The 22,264-nt window shown below is 46.2% G+C and overlaps 1 protein-coding gene and 1 non-coding gene across 2 annotated transcripts in view; both read left to right on the top strand.

Moving 5' to 3' along the window:
- Window positions 1–22,264, top strand: part of Znf839 (zinc finger protein 839) — a 28,370-nt gene that overhangs the window by 1,000 nt on the left and 5,106 nt on the right. Inside the window, 6 exon segments of the mRNA XM_087911446.1 lie at window positions 1,478–1,605; window positions 2,272–2,410; window positions 6,706–7,232; window positions 11,872–12,099; window positions 15,002–15,094; window positions 15,645–15,794. Of these exon segments, the coding sequence (XP_087767572.1) occupies window positions 1,478–1,605; window positions 2,272–2,410; window positions 6,706–7,232; window positions 11,872–12,099; window positions 15,002–15,094; window positions 15,645–15,794 (1,265 nt within the window).
- Trnai-aau (transfer RNA isoleucine (anticodon AAU)) lies at window positions 3,026–3,099 on the top strand. Its single transcript has one exon. It is a non-coding gene; the product is annotated as a tRNA-Ile (tRNA).

Here is a 22,264-nt window from a genome sequence, read left to right as displayed (position 1 = left end):
ACTTCCCTGATATTCCTGTCTGGCTAGGGGCAAGCCTGGTTTTATGCCAGTGTTGAGGATGCAGGACAAACTTTACCCTTGAGCCAATTACTCAGGTAAATGAGAGAAGCACTTAGCTGACTTGGGCTGCAGAAGCCATTGCCCGGTTGTTGGAGTCCCAGAGTGGCAGAAGGCTTTGTTAAGGTCACCTACTGGTGGTCCCTGGGCTCAGAGAGTAGTCCATGGCTTCTAACTCCCTGTGCTTCTGCCACATTCAGAAGAAACTGTGCAAAAAGACTTTTGACAGTGTGCATGTTTTAGGGAGGAGCGTGTTTCAAACGGGTCCCTGAACAACTGATTTGTTTTAGCAAGTTAGAAACAACATCTGCAAAACCTTTCTGTTTGCCTACTTTTCGTTTTTATTCTCTAACAGTTTTGATATAACACATGTGTGATAAAACATTTAAATTCCAATTTCCCGTTTGGCTTTCCATTTCTCTCCCCATCCCCACCCAAGAATTAACAAGCAGGGGTTCAGTTTCTATATGGGACATTTCACAGGTCCTAAGACAAGAGTGTGGTCTTTTGATTGCTGAGGGGCAGTGGTCTCTATTCTAGAATTCTCTAGTTGTTGGTCTGGTGGGGGGCAGAAGAAAACGTGATCAGACAAGCAAGGACTCAACACTTTCCAGGAGCCGCCAATGGATAATAGATGTCCAGAGTCCAAAGGAAAGTAAACAAGGGAGGAAAGACCCTGGACTGATAGGAAGGAGATCCAACACAGGCAAGGAGGAATGGGATTCAAAGCTTGGGGGTGAAGCTGGGGAGATGCGCAGGGCAGTGGGCGTGTGCAGAACAGCCAACCCAGATTTATAGCAGGAAGCTCTGGATGGGAGCCTCCAGCTGGGAACAACAAACAAAACAAAACAATACAACTGTTCTCTGATCACACGTTTGACTGCTTTAAAAAGGAATTCAACAGTCTAACCAGATCAGTGACTCTCATGTAGAAAACTAAGTAAAGAAACACAGGACAACACAAAAAGTTCTACCAGAGAGAAATAAATAGCTGGAGGTGCGCTCATTTAGTCGTTTGTTTAGCCCGCATGAAGCCCTGGGCATAGCCCAGCCCCCAGCACAACACAGCCTAGCAGTGAGTGCCTATATTCCCAGGGAACCGCTGAGGGGTGGAAACAGGAGAAACAGTTCAGTGCCATTCTCAGCTATGAGGCTAGCCTGCGTTATATGTTACTCTCAAAAAAGCGAACAAGTAAAAATTCAGAATGTGGTCTATTTAAAATGCTGCATATAAAGACACACATCCACCCCCTTTAAGAAAACTTAGTATTTGATACCATTTAGTTAGCCTAATGGCTTGAGTTTCGTGGGTCTCGGGTGCCCCCTAGCGTTCACTATTAGTCACTGCGCCTAACGGTGTTCAAGCCTTGGAGATGCTTAGTGCTGCCCCCCACCTCCCCCAATCCGCAACCCCCGCCAGGTTCCGATCAGACCCTTGGGAAAGCGAGCTCGAACTCCCAGTGTCTGCTAAGGTTCGCTTGGCTGCGGCTTTCTGGAGAGTACGACGTGGTGGGGGAAGATGATTTATGGTATAAACCTGGAGATGAAGTAGGAACTGTGAAGCAGATTCCAAATAGGGGCGTAGGGAAGCCTGCCCTCAGTGACATTAGGAGTCTTGGTATAGGGAAGCGCAAAAGTCACGTGGCCTCAAACTCACCTGCACCACCATGAACACCTGATTCCGCCTCCCCACTCCCGCCCCCCCCCCATGCCGGGGTTTTATACGGGCTAGCGCTGCCTCGCCTCGCCCAGCTAAGTTATTTACCGGCTTGCAGAGACAGGTTCTGTCCAGAACTTACGTCGAACCTACTGTCTCTGCCGCACGAGTGAGCCACCTCTCTGAGTTTGGTTTTAGAGAAATCTGTAGAGTGACTTATTCTGGACACGGGGTTACGAGGCACAAAATAGTTACTATTTTAGTCTAAGTCCGCCTTATTGCCCGAATTTACACTAAAATGCTGGGGTGGTGGCTCAATCTTTTGTTTGTTTTATTTTGTATTTGAGAAAAGCTTATGTCTTATTCACTCCTTGTATTACTGTACTTAGGAAAGATTTATAATGGCATTTTCGAGCCAGGCAGAGGGGCGCGTGCCTGTAATCTCAGTATTTGGAAAGCTGAGGCGGGAGAATTGCCGCTAGTTGAAAGAAGAGTAGACGTGAATTTCAGACCTGTTTGAGATGAAGTTGAATATCTTTCTAGCCATCTGCTGTTAGAAACTCAGTGAAGTGGACAATGAGTACAACTTCGTACAGACACTAGGGGAAAACGGGAAGTCTGTTGAAAACACTAAACTTTTGGACAAGAGAATGAAGGAAGCGGAAGAAAAACGCCAGGAGCAAATTTCTAAGATACGTAAGCTCACTAAGAGTTTCTGCTTCTGAGTCCAGTCAAAATTAAGTCTTTAAGAGCAACAAATAAATAATCAGACAAGAAAGAAAGGAAAGAAGAAAGAAAAAGGGAGGAAGGGAGGGAGGTGAAGAGAGAGAGAGAGAAAGAGAGAGAGAAAGGGAGATAGGATTCAGATCCGCAAAGGAGGAAGCCAAGGTCCTAGCAGCTGCTGGCGACTGAACGCTGGGGAATTCGGTGGTTCTTTGCATGTATCTGGATTTCCGTGTTCTAAGTTTGATTTAGAAACCTAAAGGTTTCTGGCTGCAAAGATTTTCGGAACTCTGACCTGGGATATTTGAAAGTTTCCTTACTGCAGAGTCAGGCCTTGAACAGGCAACTGGCATTTTCCTTAGGAAAGTCTGGGTTCTCTGTAGGAGGTCGCCTTCCCTGGAACCCTGGGTGACGGTTTTTCCATCTGGTCAAGAGGTAATACACAGAAAATGAGCACGGGTAAAGCGGTAGCACATGGGAAAGCCTGGTGCTTGAAACTCAGGAGAGGAAGGGGAGGAGCCAGACAGCGGGGCACAGGACGCCTGAAAAAACCTTGTAGGAGATCTGAGCAGAGCCTAGCTGTCGTCTGGCCGGTTAGCTCAGTTGGTTAGAGCGTGGTGCTAATAACGCCAAGGTCGCGGGTTCGATCCCCGTACGGGCCAGGTTGACCATTATTTTTACAATAAATTTGAAAATGGAAGCGACTACCTATCTTAACTCTGAAAGTTGTCTAACCTCTTCCTGGGGAGTCGTAACCAGGCTGTGCGTCACAGAAGTTCCTCCTGCTACTTGTCGCTGGCCGCAGAAGTCCCTTGCATGCTCTTTAGGACATTATAGGTTAAGCATTCAAATAATCTGCGGTCTTAAACGCTGCTCATGTCATCCCGGACATTTTCCAAGATTCCAGCTCCTCTGGCGACGCCGCCGGTGGACCTCAGTGTATTTGGAGTTCATGCTGAAAATGCAAGTCAGGACAACGCATTCCGCAGGTTATTTCCCGAAAGCTGGGCGGTCCGGGTAGTGCCAGCCAAGGAACGCTGCGGGGTTTTCAGAGATTGACCATAGATCTAGAAACCTTCGCCTGACTCTGCCTCCCTCCTATCAAAGATTTTCAGCTACCCACTTCTTCCTCTTGGTTCTGAATTTGGAGGCGAAGGACATGAGAAGATTTCTCACTGAATGCTCGAGTCTCAGGACCCGTCAGCGCTGTTTAGTTTAACAAAATCCACCTCTTAGCTCCTATGTGGGAGCTAATCCTATGTTGGATTTTGTTTTCCGTAGCTCAGGCTCACCTTAAACACAAGATCCTCCTGCCCTCACCGCCTGAGAGCTGAGACTACAGTATGGACCTCTACACCTGGCTGCCCTACCCCTTTCTCAAATGTAGAACTCCGAATTAGATAGCAGCGGCTGAAGTCCACACAGTTTAAGGTCTTGGTAAGTGCTTGAGATGTAGTAAGAGGTATGGATTCCATACTAGTGAGTAGGACTGTTGTTATTCCAGACAAAATGATGGACTATTGACATCCGGAATAAGGTGTCTGCACATGCCATGTCTTGGGTATAAGTTCCAGGTACTTGGTTAGACCCAGGGACACAGTAGGGAGTGGAGCTGGGCATAGAAACTAGATTTCGACCTTGCATTCCTATTCACCCTCACCTGACCATTGCCTTCCACCATGGGGAAGGGGAAACTTGGCCTTCTGCACAGAAGGGCTGGGCCCCTCTAGCTTGTGCCTTGTGGATGTGAAACTGTGGTAACCAAGCTGAGACAAGTGATAACCTTAAGGAGTGATAACCTTCGTTCGGTTTTCATTTTTTTTGTTGTTGTTGTTTTTTTTCTTTTTGTTGTTGTTTTTTTTCGAGACAGGGTTTCTCTGTAGCTTTGGTGTCTGTCCTGGAACTAGCTCTTGTAGACCAGGCTGGCCTCGAACTCACAAAGATCCGCCCGCCTCTGCCTCCCGAGTGCTGGGATTAAAGGCATGCGCCACCACCGCCCGGCTCTCGGTTTTCATTTTTAGAGCTAGGGATGAAGCTGGGCCCTGCTAGTGTCCAGTGACCTCTAAGAAGCTGTATCCCAGCCCTTCGGACTGTGGTTTTTGACATGACTTTTCTGTAGTGAACATGGAGGAGATGGTGAAGGCATTGGCTCTTTTTCTTTTTTAGTTTTATTGATTTATTTAGTTAGTTAATATGTATACCGTGTTCTGCCTGCATGTACACCTGCATGCCAGAAGAGGGCACCAGATCTCATCAAAGATGGTTGCAAGCCACCATGTGGGAGCTGGGAATTGAACTCAGGACCTCTGGAAGAGCAGCCAGTGCTTTGAACCTCTGAGCTGCCTCTCCAGCCCCAGACTTGGCTCTTTGATTAGAGTAGAAAGAAAATGGTTGTTTTTTTTTCCCTTGTCAATTTGACTCTCTGATAACTGGATTCTGTTGTGGGTGAGCTGTCTGACAGCAGGAAGAATAGGCAGATTTCTGCCTTCAAAACACACATGGGAGGGTGTTCAGAATGCACCACTGAAGTATAAAGGTTATTTAGGAGTTTGGAGAGATGGCTAAGTGGTTAAGCTGTTTGGTCCCCAGCACCCATGTCAGGACACTGGCAAACACTAGACACGTTCTTCTGGCCTCCGTGGGTACCTGCACACATGTGACATTTAGTTACACAGACACATGCACATAAATAAAAAAAAACTCAAAAAAAGAGTACTTTAAGTCATTCTGTGGTGGCACATACCTTTAATTCCAGCACTCAAGAGGCAGAGGCAGGCTGATCTGTGTGAGTTCTAGGCCAGCCTGTAGCATGAATAATAAAAACCCGGAGACAAAAATTGGGGTTCACCCTGAAGATCAGAAAAGCAAAACAGCCAACCACTAGCTCTTACCTCTCTACCTCAGTCTGGAATGGTGATCCTGCCTCCAGGAATCTCAGAATGAGACTATGTCTGTGGGCTGTCTCCTCCCATTTTATATTCTCTAGGACTGAGATTTAAGGTGAATACCACTGGGATCAAAGGCACTCAGCACTGCCCAGTCTCTAGGGCAAACTAGTGTGACTACTGGGATTAAAGGTGTGTGTCACCACTGCCTGGTCTGTAAGGCTGACCAGTGGGGCTGTTTTACTCTCTGATCCTCAGGCAAGCTCTAGTTATTAACATACAAATGAAATATCACTACACCAGCAGGGTCTACAGAGTGAGTTTCACCCCCCTACCCCCACCCATCCATCCAGCTACCTATATTCCATTAGCTATCCATCTATTCATCTTTCTCTTGAGTGTGTATTCTGGGCCAGAGCTTGTGTTGGGCACCCAATGAGCAATATGTCATTCCTGCCTTCAAGATGGATACAGTCTTATAGTCTGTAGGCCGCAGGTGAGGGCGGGATAGGTCACCCTAGTAACACTTTAGGAGGCTTGTGAGCACTAATGTTAAAAATCCAAACATTGGACCTGGATTAAGTGGGTCAGTGGTTAAGAGCACTGGCTGTTATTACAGAAGACCTGAGTCCATTCCCAGCACCCACATGGGGGCTCATAGCCACTTCTTTGGGCCTCTGAAGGCACCAGCAACATAAGTTGTGTACAGACACACACTCATACAGACATGCACAAAACAAAGCAAAGCAAAAAATTAAGCACAAACCTTGTAGTCCCATTATGAAGCAGGATAAATTTGAGGGGACATGGGAAGGGAAAAAAGGCCCTACCCTGGAGTTTCTCTGTCTCTCCTCTTCTTTCTTCCCCTTTCTTTTCCCCTCCATAACCCACTAAATAAATATCCAACCTCACTCTTCATAGTGTGCCTGTGTGTCTCACGGCCCACTGCCTGCTGCAGCCACTCGGGGATCCACGGTATTTTAATTAATCCATTACAGGAAGGATCGCCAAAAGCTCAAAATCAGTCAAGGTTACAGCAGGAGACCCTGGCTCAAAAAAAAAAAAAAAAGAATTTAAATCTTAAGTTGGTGTAGTATTTTCCCGTAAAGCTTGGAGTGATAGTGCGTGCCTATAACCACAAATTTCTAAGTGGGGTTATGAAGACGTTTGAACTTTAGGACTAGGGAGTAGTGTAGGTCAAGACCTCCTGGAGCTGGTGGAGTCTGAGAAGCGAACTATTTAAGGACACGGCGGCGTCCTCCGCGAGGGGGCGACAATTAAGTACAGGACCCGCTTCCGAGTCTCGGAGATAATCTTGGTCTGCAGCTCACTCGTAGATTCCGTCTTTTCCCGGGTGACGCACTTCCGCGCCGCCACTAAAAGCGACACGGGTTCGAGTCCCCGCTTCGGCAGCCGTGGCAGGCGCGGAGCCAGAGCCCGGGAATCGCAGCGGCAGTGACTCCGCTCTTCCGGGCCAGAGCCTCAGTGCCGTGCGTGTGGCCCCGCTGGACCCCGAGCAGCTGCGGCGGGTCCTGGAGCAGGTGACTCGGGCGCAGCCACCGCCCTTCGTGCTGCAGGACGCGGCGCAGCGGCTCCGGGACGCGGCCCAGCAGACCGCCCTGCAGCGGGGACTGGGGGCCGGGGCCCCGCGCCTGCTGCCGCCTCAGGTGAGGCGCCGCGGGGGTGGAGAGACTCCGAGGTGGCCGGTGCCGCGGGCGTTCAGAACCCAGGTCTTCCCCAGACCAGCTCCGTGGAAACGGTACAGGGACGCACCCTGCGCGCCCAGCCCTCTTCGGAACATTCCCCTGCCTCTTCTGCTCCGTGCCCCTGCGAGCCTCCTGGTTCCCCTTACAGGCCTTTGTCCTTCGTTCAGTATTTATATAACACGTGTAGTATGGCAGGTTCTACACTAAGACCAAGCTTACCTTTCAACGCCCCGCGGATAGTATAATACACGTTCTGGGGGTGACAAGAGAGAACTTTCTAGTGGGCGGTTCCAGAGCTCTGATACTGGAGCCCAGAGCTGAGCAGATTAAGAGAAAACATCATAGTGGGCTCTGCCGGAACACAGCAGCCGCTAGCCCAGACCTGGGCAGAGTTAAGCACTCTCTCTGATAGTTCGCTCTAGACTTTGGCAAAACCCCCGTGTCCACTACATTGTCCAGTACAGTAGCAAATCAACACAGGTAAGCGCTGTACTGCAAAACAACCCGAGCGTTTGGCCGCTGGGGAAGTAGGAGGATCCAGAGAGCTCCTGAAACTCCAGGTACTCCATGTCGGACGTAAAAGCACATCCCCTTCACTGACTGTCATTGGACATGATAAACACGTATCACTTCCGAATTGCTAAAAGGGAGAGCTATTTCCCCCAGAATAGGTAGAGAGTAGGATTCAGCCGTCTTCAGCATGGGTTTGGTTCTGAGGTCATTTTTGACTGTATAGGCTTGCTTCCAATTGGTCATCAAGACTGGATAGTAGTAGGTTAACGGAATAGTTTAACTTTAAATTAAAAAATAGAGCCTGGACAACTGAACCAGCAAGATGGCTCAGTTTGGTAAAGGTGCTTGGTGGGGAAAGGAAGCTGGCAACCTCGGCTTGATCCCCAGAGCCCAGGAAAAGCTGGAAGCCGAGAACTGTCTCCACAAAGTTGTCCCCTGACCTACATACACACAATACATTTTTTAAAAATTAAAGGAAAAGACTGGAGACCTGTGTTGCTAGAGTTTGGTAAGGCAGTATGACTACCTAACAGCACTTTCTAGAAGAGTGAATGACCCTCCCTGGACATCGGTTTCCTTGATTGCAGGAAGGGCAGCTCACTAGATAGCGATAAGGGTCCTGACGGGTGTGACGCTGTAGAAGCAAGTGTCTCCCCAACTGTGCAGCAAATCTGGGCGGAATGCAGCACACTGCTGGGACAGCCTCCAAGAAGTGGCCGCTCCTGCTTAGCGTGTCTCTGCTCCGTGCCACACTTCCTCTGAGTGCCATAGTTGTCCACAGCCACGTGATGGTGCATGTTTGCTTTTTGTTTATTGGAGATTAGATCTCATTTCTCAAGCTGGATGCAAATTTGATGTGTGGCTGAAAACGACTTTGAATTTCTTTCCTTTTTTTTTTTTTAATTTGATACAGGGTTTCCCTGTGTAACAGTCCTAGCTGTCCTGGAACTTACGCTGTAGACCAGGCTAGCCTCAAACTCACAGAGATCTGCCTGCTTCTGCGTCCTTTCTGGGATTGAAGGCATGCACCGCCATGCTGGGTTGACTTTGAATTTCTAATACTTCCTCAATGAGCTCCAGAATGCTTGCACCCCCACACTGGCTCTATGCAGTGCTGGGGGCTGAACTCAAGGTTACTCTGTGGCTAGTTAAACACTACCAACTGAGCTGTATCTCCAGCTTCTGAGGAACCAGCTCAGGAGAGGTTGGCTTTGCCCAGTGTCTCTCAGGTGGCTATACTATAGAGCCTCTGTACTCCAGAGCTACACCACACCACTAAACATGGCCACAACTTTGGGTGACTGTCCAAACAGCCAGCTGTTTCTGTCATTTCTCGCATTTTTTGGAGGTCACTTAATATTCTTTCCTTCTTGTGTCTCTGAGGGAGTTGAAGTCTAGATAGTTATAGTTTTTCTTGTTTATGTGACTTGGAAAGATACTCACTAAAGAAGTGTAAAGTGGCATACACCTTTAATCCCAGCACTCGGGAGGCAGAGGCAAGCAGATCGCTGTGAGTTCGAGACCAGCCTGGTCTACAAGAGCTAGTTCTGGGACAGACTCCAGAGCCACAGAGAAACTCTGTCTCGAAAAACCAAAAAAAAAAAAAAAAGAGGTGTAAAGTGTATATTGAAAGATAGTTTAAATTAGATACAAGTCTTTGAACTCACATAGATAGAACAGATAATGGAGTATTTAATCTGAATTTGTCAAATGCAAATGGGCTAGACATTGTTGATGTACTTATTGCCTGTATATATTGTATGTAGTTATTGTACTTATTGTATATAGTTTTTCTTATGTTAGTTATAGCCTTCTTTTTTTTAGACAAAAGGGAAATATAGTGGTATTTTATTTGTGTTTCAATAAACAAAGCTTGCAAGAAGTCTATGAACTAGAGGAAGTGAAGCATGACCCAGACAATATCTAACCAAGGCTGAAACCTACAGATAAAAAGAACTGACTACATTCAGAAAAAAGGAAATAGTTTCTATCTCAAAACACACAAAGCACTGTTGAAAAGCAGTATCTAAGCTAGATTTGCAAAAATGGATTCTGTCTGAAAATGCAGAAGTAGAGGAGAGGCAGCGTTCCAGGGTACAGTTGGCTAACTGATAACAACCATTGGTGCCAACAACACAACTACCATTTATTTTATGCAGACATTGGGCAGTCCAGTCATCCAGTCTCGTTCTTCTCCTCCTCTGCTCGCTCTCTTTCTCTCTTTCTCTCCCTCTCTCTCCCTCCCTCCCCCCTTCCCTCCCTCCACTCCTCTTCCCTTCCAGTTATTGTTAGTGATGAGGACTGCTCTCAAGGACTTGTGCTTCTAGGCAGGTTCCCTGGCTCTGTACATTTCTTTCTTTCTTTTTTTTTTTTTTTGAGATCCGCCTGCCTGTGATTAAAAGCTTTGCTGCTATGCCTAACCCTTCATATTTTCTTTCTTTTTTTAAATTGATTTATTATGTGTACAGTGTTTTGCCTACATGTATGCCTGCAAGCCAGAAGAGGGCACCAGATCTCAATACAGATGGTTGTGAGTCACCATGTGGTTGCTGAGACTTGAACTCAGTACCTCTAGAAGAGTAGCCAGCACTCTTAACCTCTAGGCCATCTCTCCAACCCCCTTGTTTTGCTTTTCAAGACAGGGTATTCTCAGGCTGTCCTGGAACTCTCTCTGTAGACCAGGCTAACTTTGAACTCACAGAGAACTGCCTGTGTCTGCATCCTGAGTACTGGAATTAAAGGTGTGTGCCATCATTGCCCAGCCCCTGTACATTTTCTTAATGATCACTCCTACTTGAGGTGCCTCAAGGAGGCCCAGAAGGGTGACTGATCAAACCCAGGTTCAGAACTTCTAGATCTCAGTTTAAAGTGGAGTCAGGCCAAGTCTTCTGACTTCAAAGCCAACACTGTAGACCAGGGTTCTGTGCCTTTCATAGATGGAAAATTCCAACCTTATTATTTTTCTAATTGTGTGTGTGTGTGTGTGTGTGTGTGTGCGTGTGCATGTATGTGTCATCTGATACGGATCCTGGGAACAAACTCAGGTCTGGTGGCTGTGTGTGCTCTTAACCACTGAGCTATTTCTCCAGCCCTGGAAAACTTAAGCTTTTGAAAAGCTTTTCTGAGCTAAATGGTGGCATATACCTTTAATCCCAGCGCTTGGGAAGCAGAGGGAGATAGATCTCTGTAAATTCAAGGACAACCTGGTCTACGCAGAACTAGTTCCAGGACAGGCTCCAAAGCAACAGAGAAACCCTGTCTCAAAAAACAAACAAAAAACAGAACAAAAAGGCCATTCTGTTTCTCAGGCTGCCCGGGGCCAGGGTGGTATTGGAGAGCAGAAGGTACCTCCCCTAAACACCAAGGATTATTGAACTGAAGACAGAAGCAGAGTGTGCCAGGTGCTCTCCGTCTCCATCTATTTATGAAGGCAGAAGGCATCCTGCCCTTTCTCAGCCAGCGAGAGCGGAGGCCAACCCCTGAAGACAGCTGTAGATTGTCTGCCTGGAGACTCTGAACAAACTCTACTAACCAACCTGAATCTGGAAATAAAAGACGGAAGAGAAGGAAGAAGAGGAAGAAGAAGGAGAAGAGGAAACATATGCTCTTCTTTGAGTTAGATCTTGTAAAGGGGCAAGCCCAGTTGAACGACATGTGCTCAGCTAGTGGGCTCTGCACTGGTGTTGGGAATTCTGGAAGGCTAAGCTGATTTATCTTCCTGGGCATGGCCTCCCAGCCAAGTTCCCAATTTACTTTGTTACAATGTTTCCACCTAGTGGCTTCCTTCTTCTTTTAATTAATTTTGTTTTACGTGTTATGGGTGTTTTCTTGCATGTATGTCTGTGCACCATGTGTGTGCATTTTGTCCTTCAAGGCCAGAAGAGGCTGTTGGATCCCTGGAACTGGAGTTACAGATGGTTGTGAGCAACCATGTGGATGCTGGGATTAGAGCCCTGATCTCCAGAAGAACAAATGGCTCTGTTGACCCGAGTCATCCCTCCCTCCCCATGGATTCTATTTTTTTTTTGTAGTTGTTTTATTCTGCTTTTTGGAGACAGGATCTCACTATGTAGCTCTGACTGTCCTAGAACTCACTACATAACCAGACTGACCTTGAACTCACAGAGATTATGACCTCTGCCTCCTGGGTGTTCAGAAAGTTAAAAATGTGCCATTAAGGTTTAAGAGTGTTAACTAAAGAAAAATAGTGTAGGAAGTTTTTTGTAATTGACTGGACATTTTACTACTTTAAGGTTTTCATGATGGCATATAATGCATGATTTTTCAAAATCTCATTTTGTTTTATTTTTGGGTATGCAATACTATCTAGAATGGTCAGCCTGAAGAAGTTGAAGAGACAATGGTACCTGAGCCAGAAATTAGAAGCCCCTCGGCTCTTCTGAGACCAGAAAAATGCCTAAAACCTAGGAATGGAAGTTGGGCAAGCCAGGCAGAGTTAGGCACAGCCAGCCTCCAGCAGAGCAGAGCTGTCCAGCCAAACAGTCACCCTGCTGCATCATCAGGACTGAGCCTCTCCAGGGGAGTGCAGCTCCGGGAGGTAATTTGCTATGATACAGAGTACTTAAGCTTGCGCCTGGTGCAATATGGAACAGCTTCTTACTCCCTTCTCTCTGTTTCTTGTTTGTTTGGAGACAGGGTCACAATGTGTAGATTTCTGCTAGCCTTGATCTTACAGTCTTCTTGCTTCAGTCTCCTGAGTGCTAGCGATATAGGCCTGGGCTACCATCCCTGGCTCAAGGTCATATTTCTGAAGTTAAAAGTAAAACACCAACATCCTAGCCTTGTGTAGTGGTGCACACTGGAAATACTCGGGAGGTGTAACTGGACATTTCTCTCCCTCCTGTCAGTTCCCAAATAACCACTCTATGCTTAATATCAACTACAAACTGTTTTTACTATTGACTCAGCCTTATTACTGACTAGCTTTTACATATTAACCCATTTCTATTAATCTATGTATTGCCACATGGCCGTAGTCTTCCCTCACATTTTGCTTCTCCAGCGGCTTCTGGCATCTCCCTGACTCCACACTTTTTCTCCCTTTATCTCAGTTTACATTTCCTGCGTGGCTCTATTCTCCTGGCTATTGGCCAAATCAGATTCTTTATTAACCAATGATAATAAAACATATTCAAAGCACACAGAGAGACATCTCCCATCAGGGAGGCTGAGGCAAGAGGGTTGAGAGTTCCAGGCCATGGAGCTAGAGAGCTGGCTCAGTGGTTAAGACTTGGGTTTCTAGAAAATGGTTTTCCTAGAACATGTCTTAGACATAGTGTGGTGTTACAGCTTGAAGCTTTGCTCCATTCCATTTGTGTCATGACAACCTTGAATGATTGACTGTTGAGACTTGAAGTAGAATCTTTGGAATTAGTGGTTGGCATTAGAACTGCACCATTTTCAGAGCATTTCGGCTCCACTCCCTCCCAGGTTTCTGCTGAGCACCGAGTCAGCCTCCTTTCATTTATTTCACAGTGGTCTCCCACCTTAACAGATGCTCAGCAGAAGCCCGGAAAGCAAGTTGCTCAGGTGACTTCAGGCAGGAGGCGGGGCCAGAACTTGAGTCCAGATTACTTGGTGCCAGGGGCAGTGAGGCTGTCTGAGGCTGTGCATAGATGGCGGCCGTGGGACTGTCTTCCCGACAACACCCTCTCTTCCTCCAGTCGAGTGACTGTGAGCAGGGGCACTGTGATTCTTAGATGAGAGCCCCCACCCCAGAAGTTCACATTATTTATATATGATCTGTACCCATGACGTCTGACCAGCTCTGGTTGTGGAGGGCAGTGTGAACAAACTGGGCATAGCTGCCACTCGGACAGGAAGTGGGGGGCGGCAGCCAAACCTGTGGGTTGACAAACTGTTAGGTGGATGTTCTCCCTGAGCTAACACTAGAGGTGACTGCTATCAAAAACTTGCCCAGAGTTTAAGTCATGGCAAGGTGACACCTTATAAACCAGCTTTCCTGTGCATCCACAGAGCTGAAACCACAGGTTGCTCTTCCTTAGAGTTTTTGAAAGTTGAAGTTAAACTGATTTATTTAGTGCATGCGTGTGTGCTCCATGCCTGCACTTATTACATGCAACTGTGGAGACCAACTTTGCAGAGTTGGCTCTCTCCTTCACCTTTCATCTCAGTTCTGGGGGTGGAATTCATGCACCAGGTTTGTGCAGCTGAGCTATCCTGCAGGCCCAATAAGCTTTTTCTTTAGCTTTTCTGGTCCTCTTAGGTTTTGGCAGCTCCTGGTTACTCTCTTTAAGCCTGGGCCTCATGGCCTCCCTGCACCTCACCACTTGGTGTTTGCACCTCCTGATTAGACCTCTCTCTGGGGCATCGTGTCCCTCATCAGAGAACTCGCCAGAGGCTGGGCATGTGGCGCACACCTTTAATCTCAGGACTTGAGGCAAAGCAGGCAGATCTCTGGGACCTCAGCCAAGGCTGCAGAGTGAAATACTTTCTCCAACCAAACAACCCCCAAAACCAATCCTCCCCAAGACCAATCCCTCCAAAGAGAAAACTCTGTACCGGGGTGGCCTGTGTACTACCCCATCTTCCCTGTTGGGAGAGTGTTCAGCTGGTACCCTGTCTAGCCCTGGAGTACAGAGGACCACCAGTGTCAGGCTAGAAGCCTTCTTATTTCTCTTCCCTTTCTTCTCCTTCCCTTCCTCTTTCCTGTTTTTGTTCAGTGTTTTGAGACATTATTCACTCTGTAGCCCAGGCTGGCTTCAAACTTCCATTATGGAGCCCAGGCTGGCCCTGACAGTCTTTCTACCTCAAACTTTCCAAGTGTTGAGATTATAGGTTAAACCACCACCCTGGTTCTGCCTCTTCTCCCTGCCCCACAACCAGCCCACCCCACTCCACCTTCCTCTTGGACCTGATAAGCTCTCTCCCTGCCCCTTCTGCCACACCTTTGTTAGCCAGTCCTCACCTCCTTGCTTTTATGCTAGTGTTTCCACCTGCTGCCGTGCCCCCTGCAGACCCGCACCCTTCTTTCCTTATACCACCTGCCCAGGTACTATGATGCATCCTGTATTCCCCAGAGGCCTGAGGCAAGAGGTCCATTTGAGGCTGGACCTTGAGAATAACTTAGACAACATAGCAATACCCCACCTCTAACAAAGCATAACCTCCTTCCAAATGCCACCATTGGAAGGAATCCAACTCTTTGGTCTTCTCCCAGCCTAACCTGGGCTGCTTTTCCAACCTCCTGCCTGCCTGCCAGTCCCTGGGTGCTGTCTGCCGCTGTGTGACTCTCCTCTGCACCCAAGTCCCTGGACTCGTAGTTAGCTGCTACTCTGGGGCACCGTATCTGAAGCTAGAACTGACCACGGTGTTCTGTCGGACAACAGCATGAAGCTGCGTAAGCTGGATCCTGGGGGGTCTTTCTGCCCAAGTCATACCAACTCCAGTTGAAGGTGGCCAACTCTTCGTTTTGGCAGGCTCTCCAGCAGTGTGGCCGAGAGGAGCTGGTGGAGTTGGTCCTGCCCCAGCTGGCTCAGGTGGTGACCCTGTATGAACTTCTTGCAGGGAAGGTAAGTGGCTGTCGTATGTCAGGTCAGAGGGTTAGTTGAGTATACCGTGAGTTGACCTCCCTATTTACTTTAGAACACACCAGGCCATTTGGAATAATTTACTTTCCTTCCCTAGGACAGAGCTAGAGAGCTCCGGAGCCCAGAGCCTGCCTGTGTGGGTGTCTCAGTAAGCCCCTGTCGCTCTCTTGACTATTTTAACTTTGCGTAGGGAGATAGAGTAGGTGCGGAAAACTGTGGTGGCCTTAGGAGGTGGGAATGTGCCCCTGAGGAGCTAACGGTGCCTTTTTGTCAACTGTATGCTTCCTGTGGGGTCACCCTAGTCCCAGAGTTTGTGGCCTTCACCCTCAGGGTTTGTTTTCTGGCATCCTACCCCCCGATCTGGCCTCTCAGCTGAGCTTGGTGGTGGCATACATAGTAGGCACCACCAGGAAGTGAAGGAAATGCTGGCCACTGCCCTCTTGCGGGGGTGAGGACCTCAGCTCCAGGTTTATATTCTGCTTTCTGTGTCATTGCCTCTGTTTACACGCTGCTCGTCTTCACCCTCACAAAGGTTGAGAGACGCCCTGGAGCGAAGCCTTTCTTTCCTGCTGTGTACAAGGAGTTTGAAGAGTTACATGACGTGGTGAAGAGAATGTGCCAGGATGACCTCAGCAGCTCTGACCTGTGTCCTCAGGAGCCCCTGGAGATAAACAATGATGAGGTGCCATCTCGAGGGGCAAAGCATTGCTCTTAGTTAGCCGAAGGAAGGAGTCTGAACAAGGAAAGGTGTTGCTAGTAAGACATCTTCATATTAGCCACTGTGTGGCCTTGGCCTGGCAAGTGAAGTTTTGTTTTATTAATATAAGTGCTATATACCCTTGTTCCAGAAAACTGAAAATTATAATAGTTCAAAGAAAATTGAGAACGATACAGGGCTAACTCTTTTTCTTTTTCTTTACCTTTTTCTTTCTTCCTTTTTTTCTTTTTCTTTTTTCTTTTTTTTTTTTTTTTGGTTTTTCAAGACAAGGTTTCTCTGTGTAGTCCTGGCTGTCCTGGAACTTGCTCTGAAGACCAGGCTGGCCTAGAACTCACTGAGATCCACCTGTCTCTGCCTCTCAAGTGCTGAGATTGAAGGTGTGCACCACTGCTACCAGTTTCTTTCTTTCTTTCTTTTTCTTTATTTCTTCCTAAAAAACCTTTTTATTAGATTTATTTTACTTTATGTGTATGAGTGTTTTGCTTACATCAGTGTCTGTGCTGCATGTTTGTACCTCGTACCCAGGGAGTACAGAAGAGGGTGTTGTATCCATTAAGACTAGAGTTACAGGTAGTTGCTAGCCATCAGGTGGGTGTTGGGAAGGCCCCCGGGCCTCTGCCAGGGCAGCAGGTACCTATGCTCTCTCTGTGGCCTGGCTTCCTGTACGTTACAGGGATAGTGGTTATGTTTGTGGCTATTCTGACACAATTCTTACTTCATTACCCAGCTGCCTTTGGCTAGGTTGAGCTCTTTTCAAAACATTAGTTTGGAGCTAATAGGGTTTGGCTTGTTTTGGACTTCTTTTGGAACTCAGCTCTGGCGCGCTGTATGTGAAACAAGCCCCCTCACCAACCCTGACACACCTGCGCCCTCCCCTGGGTCTCAGAGTCCTCTGCTCAGAAGACTTAAGTGATACTTTCTGACTTTCTGGCTCTCACACTGCTGCCAAGGATTAACATAGTCTCCGTTATGTAAAAATCAGTTACACATGTAGCGTGAATGCTTTGAAAGGCAGTATAGAGGCCTGAAGAGGTGGCTCAGAAGGTAAGGGACTTCTTGTTCTTGCAGAGGACTCAGGTTCAATTCCTAGAACTCACATGGTGGCTCACAACCATCTGTAATTCTAGTTCCAGGGGATCCTATACCTTTTTCTGACCTCCATGGGCAACAGTCATGCACATGGTGCATATGTTAGCGAAACACTCATATACTTAAAATAAATAAGTCTTGAAAAGAAAAAAAAAGACCTTGTGGCCTCAAGCTGCGTTTCCTTCCTACTAACCTGATGGAGCTGCCTGTCTGCAGTGAGTAGGTGCTGATATAATACTGATTTCCATGGCAAGCTACCTCAGTCTGTACTGTAATAGGGTGTCTTAGTTACCTTTATATTACTGTGATAAAACACTATGATCAAGGCAACTTATTTTAAAGAAAGCATTTGGCTGGGTGGTTGTGGCACATGCCTTTAATCCCAGCACCCAGGAGGCAGAGGCCTGCAAATCTCCGTGAGTTACAGGACAGCCAGGGCTACACAGAGAAACCCTGTCTCAAAAAACAAAACAATAAAAATAAATAAATAAAAAGTAAAAAAAAAAGGCATTTAATTGGCTGTGGTTTCAGAGAGTAGAGCCCATGATGGTGGAGCAAAGGCATGGCAGCTGGAATGCCGTAGGGCTCACATCTGGATCTGCAGCAAGAAGCAGAGAGGACACTGAGAAAGGCATGATCTTTTTAAATTTCAAGCCCATCCCCAATGACGCAGCTCCTCCAACAAGACTACACCCCCTAGTCCTTCTCAGACAGTTCTAGCAACAGGAACTAAGCAGTCAATCATGAGCCCATGGAGCCATTCTCATTCAGACCACAGCAGTTGGTGTGTGCTGGTCTGAGGATTTTTGGTGGTTGGGGGAGATGTTATTGGTCACCATTGAGAGTCTGGAATTTTTTATGTCGAGAAGGATGATCTTGGATGCTAAAAAGTTATTTTTATGTCTGGGTGTTCTGTCTACACAAATTAGGGCTTTGATTGAGATGATAGCCCTGTGACCAACACTCGGGAGAAAAGGGTTTATTTCAGTTTAGAACTCACATCCCACCCCTGAGGAAAGTCAGACCAGGAAACTAGAGGCAGGAACTGAAGTAGAGGCTATGATGGGGTGCTGCTTATTGGCTCGCTACCCATTGATTGCTCAGCCTGTTTTTTTTAAAATTTATTTTTTTAAAAGAAAACAAACTATCTTTTTTCATATTACATACCAATCCCAGTTCCCACTTCCTCCCCTCCTCCCATCCCCTCCATCTACTCCCCTACCCCACCCCCTTATCCATTCCTCAGAAAGGGTAAGGCACATTGCTTTGGGGAAGGTCCGAGGCCCTCCCTATTATATCTAGGCTGAGCACGGTATCCATTTAAAGAGAATAGATTCCCAAAAAGCCAGTACAAGCAGTAGGGATGAATCCTGGTGTCACTATCAGTGGCCCCGCAGTCTGCCCCAGCCATGCAACTGTCACCCACATTCAGAGGGACTAGTTTAGACCTATGTTGGTTCCTTCCCCATCCGGCTGGAGTTGGTAAGCTCCCATTAGCTCAAGTAGACTGTTTCAGTGGGTGAACCCATTGTAACATGAGGGCAGGCTTGTTGGGGTTTCCGTCCCACCTGGTACCCCACAACCGGCAAATCCCAAAGAGAAATCACACACAGGACTCCATAAGGTTATAAACTGATTGGCCCATTAGGTCAGGCTTCTTGTTAACTCTTATAACTTATGTTACCCCATTATCCTTATCTACATTAGCCACATGGCTCCGTACCTTTCTCAGCTGGGCAAGTTACATGCTGCCTCTTCGGTGGTCTGCGCAGGAGTGGCGGAGGGAGCTTCTGCTTCCAGAATACTCCCAGTCTCTTTGCTCCACCCCTACTTCCTGTCTGGCTTTCCTGCCTATACTACCTGCCTGGCCAATCAGCGTTTTATTAAAATATGATTGACAGAATACAGATAATTCTCCCACACCAACCCATCATGGTCTTGACCTCTTTGTTTATATTCTCACTCCTCCCACTCTTCAACTGGACTTTGGGAGCTCAGTCTAGCGCTCCACTGTAGGTGTCTGCCTCTGTTTCCATCTGTTGCTGGATGAAGGTTCTATGGTGATATTTAAGATGTTCATCAGTCTGACTGCAGGGCAAGGTCAGTTAGGACACCCTCTCCTCTATTGCTTAGCTGGGGTTATTCTTATGGATTCCTGGGAATTTCTTTAGTGCCAGGTTTCTTGCTAGACCCATAATGACTCCCTCAATAAAGATATCTTTTTCTCTGCTCTCATCTCTGTCCTTCCTTCATCTCGACTATCCTGTTCCCTCAAGTTCTTCTACCCTTTCCTCTTCTTCCCTCCTCTTCCCCTTCTACCCTCTCTTCTCCCCCACCCCCATGCTCCCAATTTTATCAGGCGATCTTGTCTATTTCCCCCTTTCAGGGGGATCTATGTATGTTTTTCGTAGGGTTTACCTTGTTACTTAGCTTCTCTAGGATCATGAACTATATCCTTTGCTTTATAGCTAGTATCTACTTAGAGTGAGTATATACCATGTTCATCTTTCTGGGTCTGGGTTACCTCACTCAGGATGGTTTTTTCTAGTTCCATTCATTTGTATGCAAATTTCAAGATGTCCTTGTTTTTTACCACTGAGTAGCTGAACAGTACTCTAATGTGTAAATGCCACATTTCTTTTATTCATTTTTGGGTTGAGGGGCATCTAGGTTGTTTCCAGTTTCTGGCTATTACAAATAATGATGCTATGAACATAGATGAACAAATGTTCTTGTAGTATGATTGAGCATCTTTTGTGTATTTGCTCAAGAATGGTATTGCTGGGTCCTGAGGTAGGTTGATTCCCAATTTTCTGAGAAACCGCTGTACTGATTTCCAGAGTGGTTGTACAAGTTTGCATTCCCACCAGCAATGGAGGAGTGTTCCTCTTATTCCACATCCTCTCCAGCATAAGCTGTCATTGGTGTTTTTGATCTTAGCTGGTATCTTAGCATTCTGACTGGTATAAAATGATATCTCAGAGTTGTTTTGATTTGCATTTCCCTGATGGCTAAGGATGTTGAACATTTTCTTAAGTGTCTTTCAGCCATTTGAGATTCTTTTGTTGAGAATTCTGTTTAGTTCTATACCCCATTTTAATTGGGTTATTTGTAATTTTGAAATCTAATTTCTTGGGTTCTTTATATATTTTGAAGATCAGTCCTTTGTCTGATGTGGGTTGGTGAAGATCTTTTCCCATTCAGTAGGTTGCCTTTTTGTCTTATTGCCTGTGTCCTTTGCTTTACAGAAGATCCTCAGTTTTAGGAGGTCCCATTTATTTATTGTTGCTCTCAGTGCCTGTGCTACTGGTGTTATATTTAGAAAGTGGTCTCACGTGCCCATGCATTGAAGGCTACTTCCCACTTTCTCTTCTATCAGGTTCAGTGTGGTAGGATTTATAATGAGGTCTTTAATCCATTTGGACTTGAGTTTTGTGCATGGTGATAGATATGGATCTATTTTCATTCTTCAGCATGCTGACACCCAGTTATGCCAGCACCATTTGTTTCTTTTTTCCATTGTATAATTTTAGCTTTTTTGTCAAAAGTCTCATGTTCATAGGTGTGTGGATGAATACCTGGGTCTTCGATTCAATTCCATTGGTCAGCCTGTCTGTTTTTATGCCAATACCAAGCTGTTTTCATTACTGTAGTTCTATAATGAAGCTTGATGTCAGAGATGGTGATGCTTCTGGAAATTCTCTTGTACAGGATTGTTTTGGCTATCCTGGATTGTTCTGTTTTTTCCATATGAACTTGATTATTGTCCTTTTAAGGTCTGTGAAAAATTGTGCTGGGATTTTAATGGGGATTGCATTGAATCTATAAATTGATAGATCTTTCTGTTTTCTGGTTTCTTTCTTTCTTTCTTTCTTTCTTTCTTTCTTTCTTTCTTTTTCACTTTCTTTCTTCAAAGACTTAAAGTTCTTATCGAACAGGTCTTTCACTTCTTTGGTTAGTGTTACCCCAAGGTATTTTATGTTGTTTGTGGCTATTGTGAAGGGTGATGTTTCTCTGATTACTCCCTCAGCTTCTTTATCATTTATATATATCAGCCTGCTTTTTTTTCTTTGTGTAGTACTTATTTATTTGTGAGGGTACATGAGTGTGAAGGTTAGAAGACAAACTGCTGGGAGTGTTTCTCTCTCTATCATGTAGGTAGGTTCCAGGATCATACTCAGGTCTTCAGGACTGGTGGCAATCACCTTTTATCCACGGAGCCATCTTGCTGTCCCATAGAGGTGGCAGGCACACATCTGTGCTCACAGTCTATGTGGTACAATATATCAGCCTGCTTTCTTAAACCATCCAGGTCAATGTTCCCAGTAATCTGGGCTCTCCCACATTAACCTTTAATCAGGAAAATTCCCCACAGTCTTGCCTACAGGTTAATTTTTGTTTGTTTGTTTGTTTTTTGGTTTTTCAAGACCTCATTTCTTTGTAGGGTTTGTTTTTTGAGACCAGTTTCTCTGTAGCTTTGGAGCCTGTCCTGTAAGTAGCTCTTGTAGACCAGGCTGGCCTTGAACTCACAGAGATCCGCCTGCCTCTGCCTCCCAAGTGCTGGGATTAAAGGCGTGCACCACCACCACCATTGCCTACAGGTTAATTTTATGGAGACATTTTCTCAATTAAAATTAGTTCTTCCTGGATATGTCTAGGTTTGTATCACATTGCCACAGAAACCAACCAGCACAATGTATGTCTGTGTACTGTGTGGGTGCCTGATGCCTCAAGAGGACACCAGGTCTCCTGGGTCTGGAGTTGTACATTCTTACCTGCCATACGGGTGCTGGGAATTGAACCCAGGTCCTCTTGAAGAGCAACAGATAGTCTTAACTACTGAGCCTTCTCTTCAGCCTCAACCTTGACATTTTGATTTTCTTGCCTCCACCTCCTGGGTGCTGAGATTATCAGTATTTACCACTGTGTCCCAGGTATGCTGTACTGGGGATTAAACTCAGCCTAGTGCATGGGAGGCAAGCACTATACCAAGTTAGTTACATTCCAAGCCTCTGAATATATTCTTAACAAGGCTTTGGATTTTATTTTTTTAATTATGCATTATAAACATAATGGATTATTTTGCAAAGCCTTTTGCAGATTCCCCATATATGACAATAGTCACCCATGTTGTGATTCATTTTTATTTTATGTGTGCTTTAGAGTAGTGGCTGTGACTTTATAAGGGGACACTATTTAGCTTGGGCAGTGCTATACTTACGTAGCCCAATTTTCTGCATTAGTCATGTTCTGCTGTCCTTCCTACTGATCCTCACCCTGTCTTACACCTACAGTTGTTCTCTTTTTTGTTTGTTTGTTTGTTTGTTTATTATGTATACAACATT

Source organism: Myodes glareolus, chromosome 11, assembly GCF_982192425.1.
Source record: "Myodes glareolus chromosome 11, mMyoGla1.1, whole genome shotgun sequence".
NCBI classification, from domain to species: domain Eukaryota; kingdom Metazoa; phylum Chordata; class Mammalia; order Rodentia; family Cricetidae; genus Myodes; species Myodes glareolus.
The sequence above is the reverse complement of the archived record's forward strand: the minus strand, read 5'-3'. Positions and strand labels throughout refer to the sequence as shown.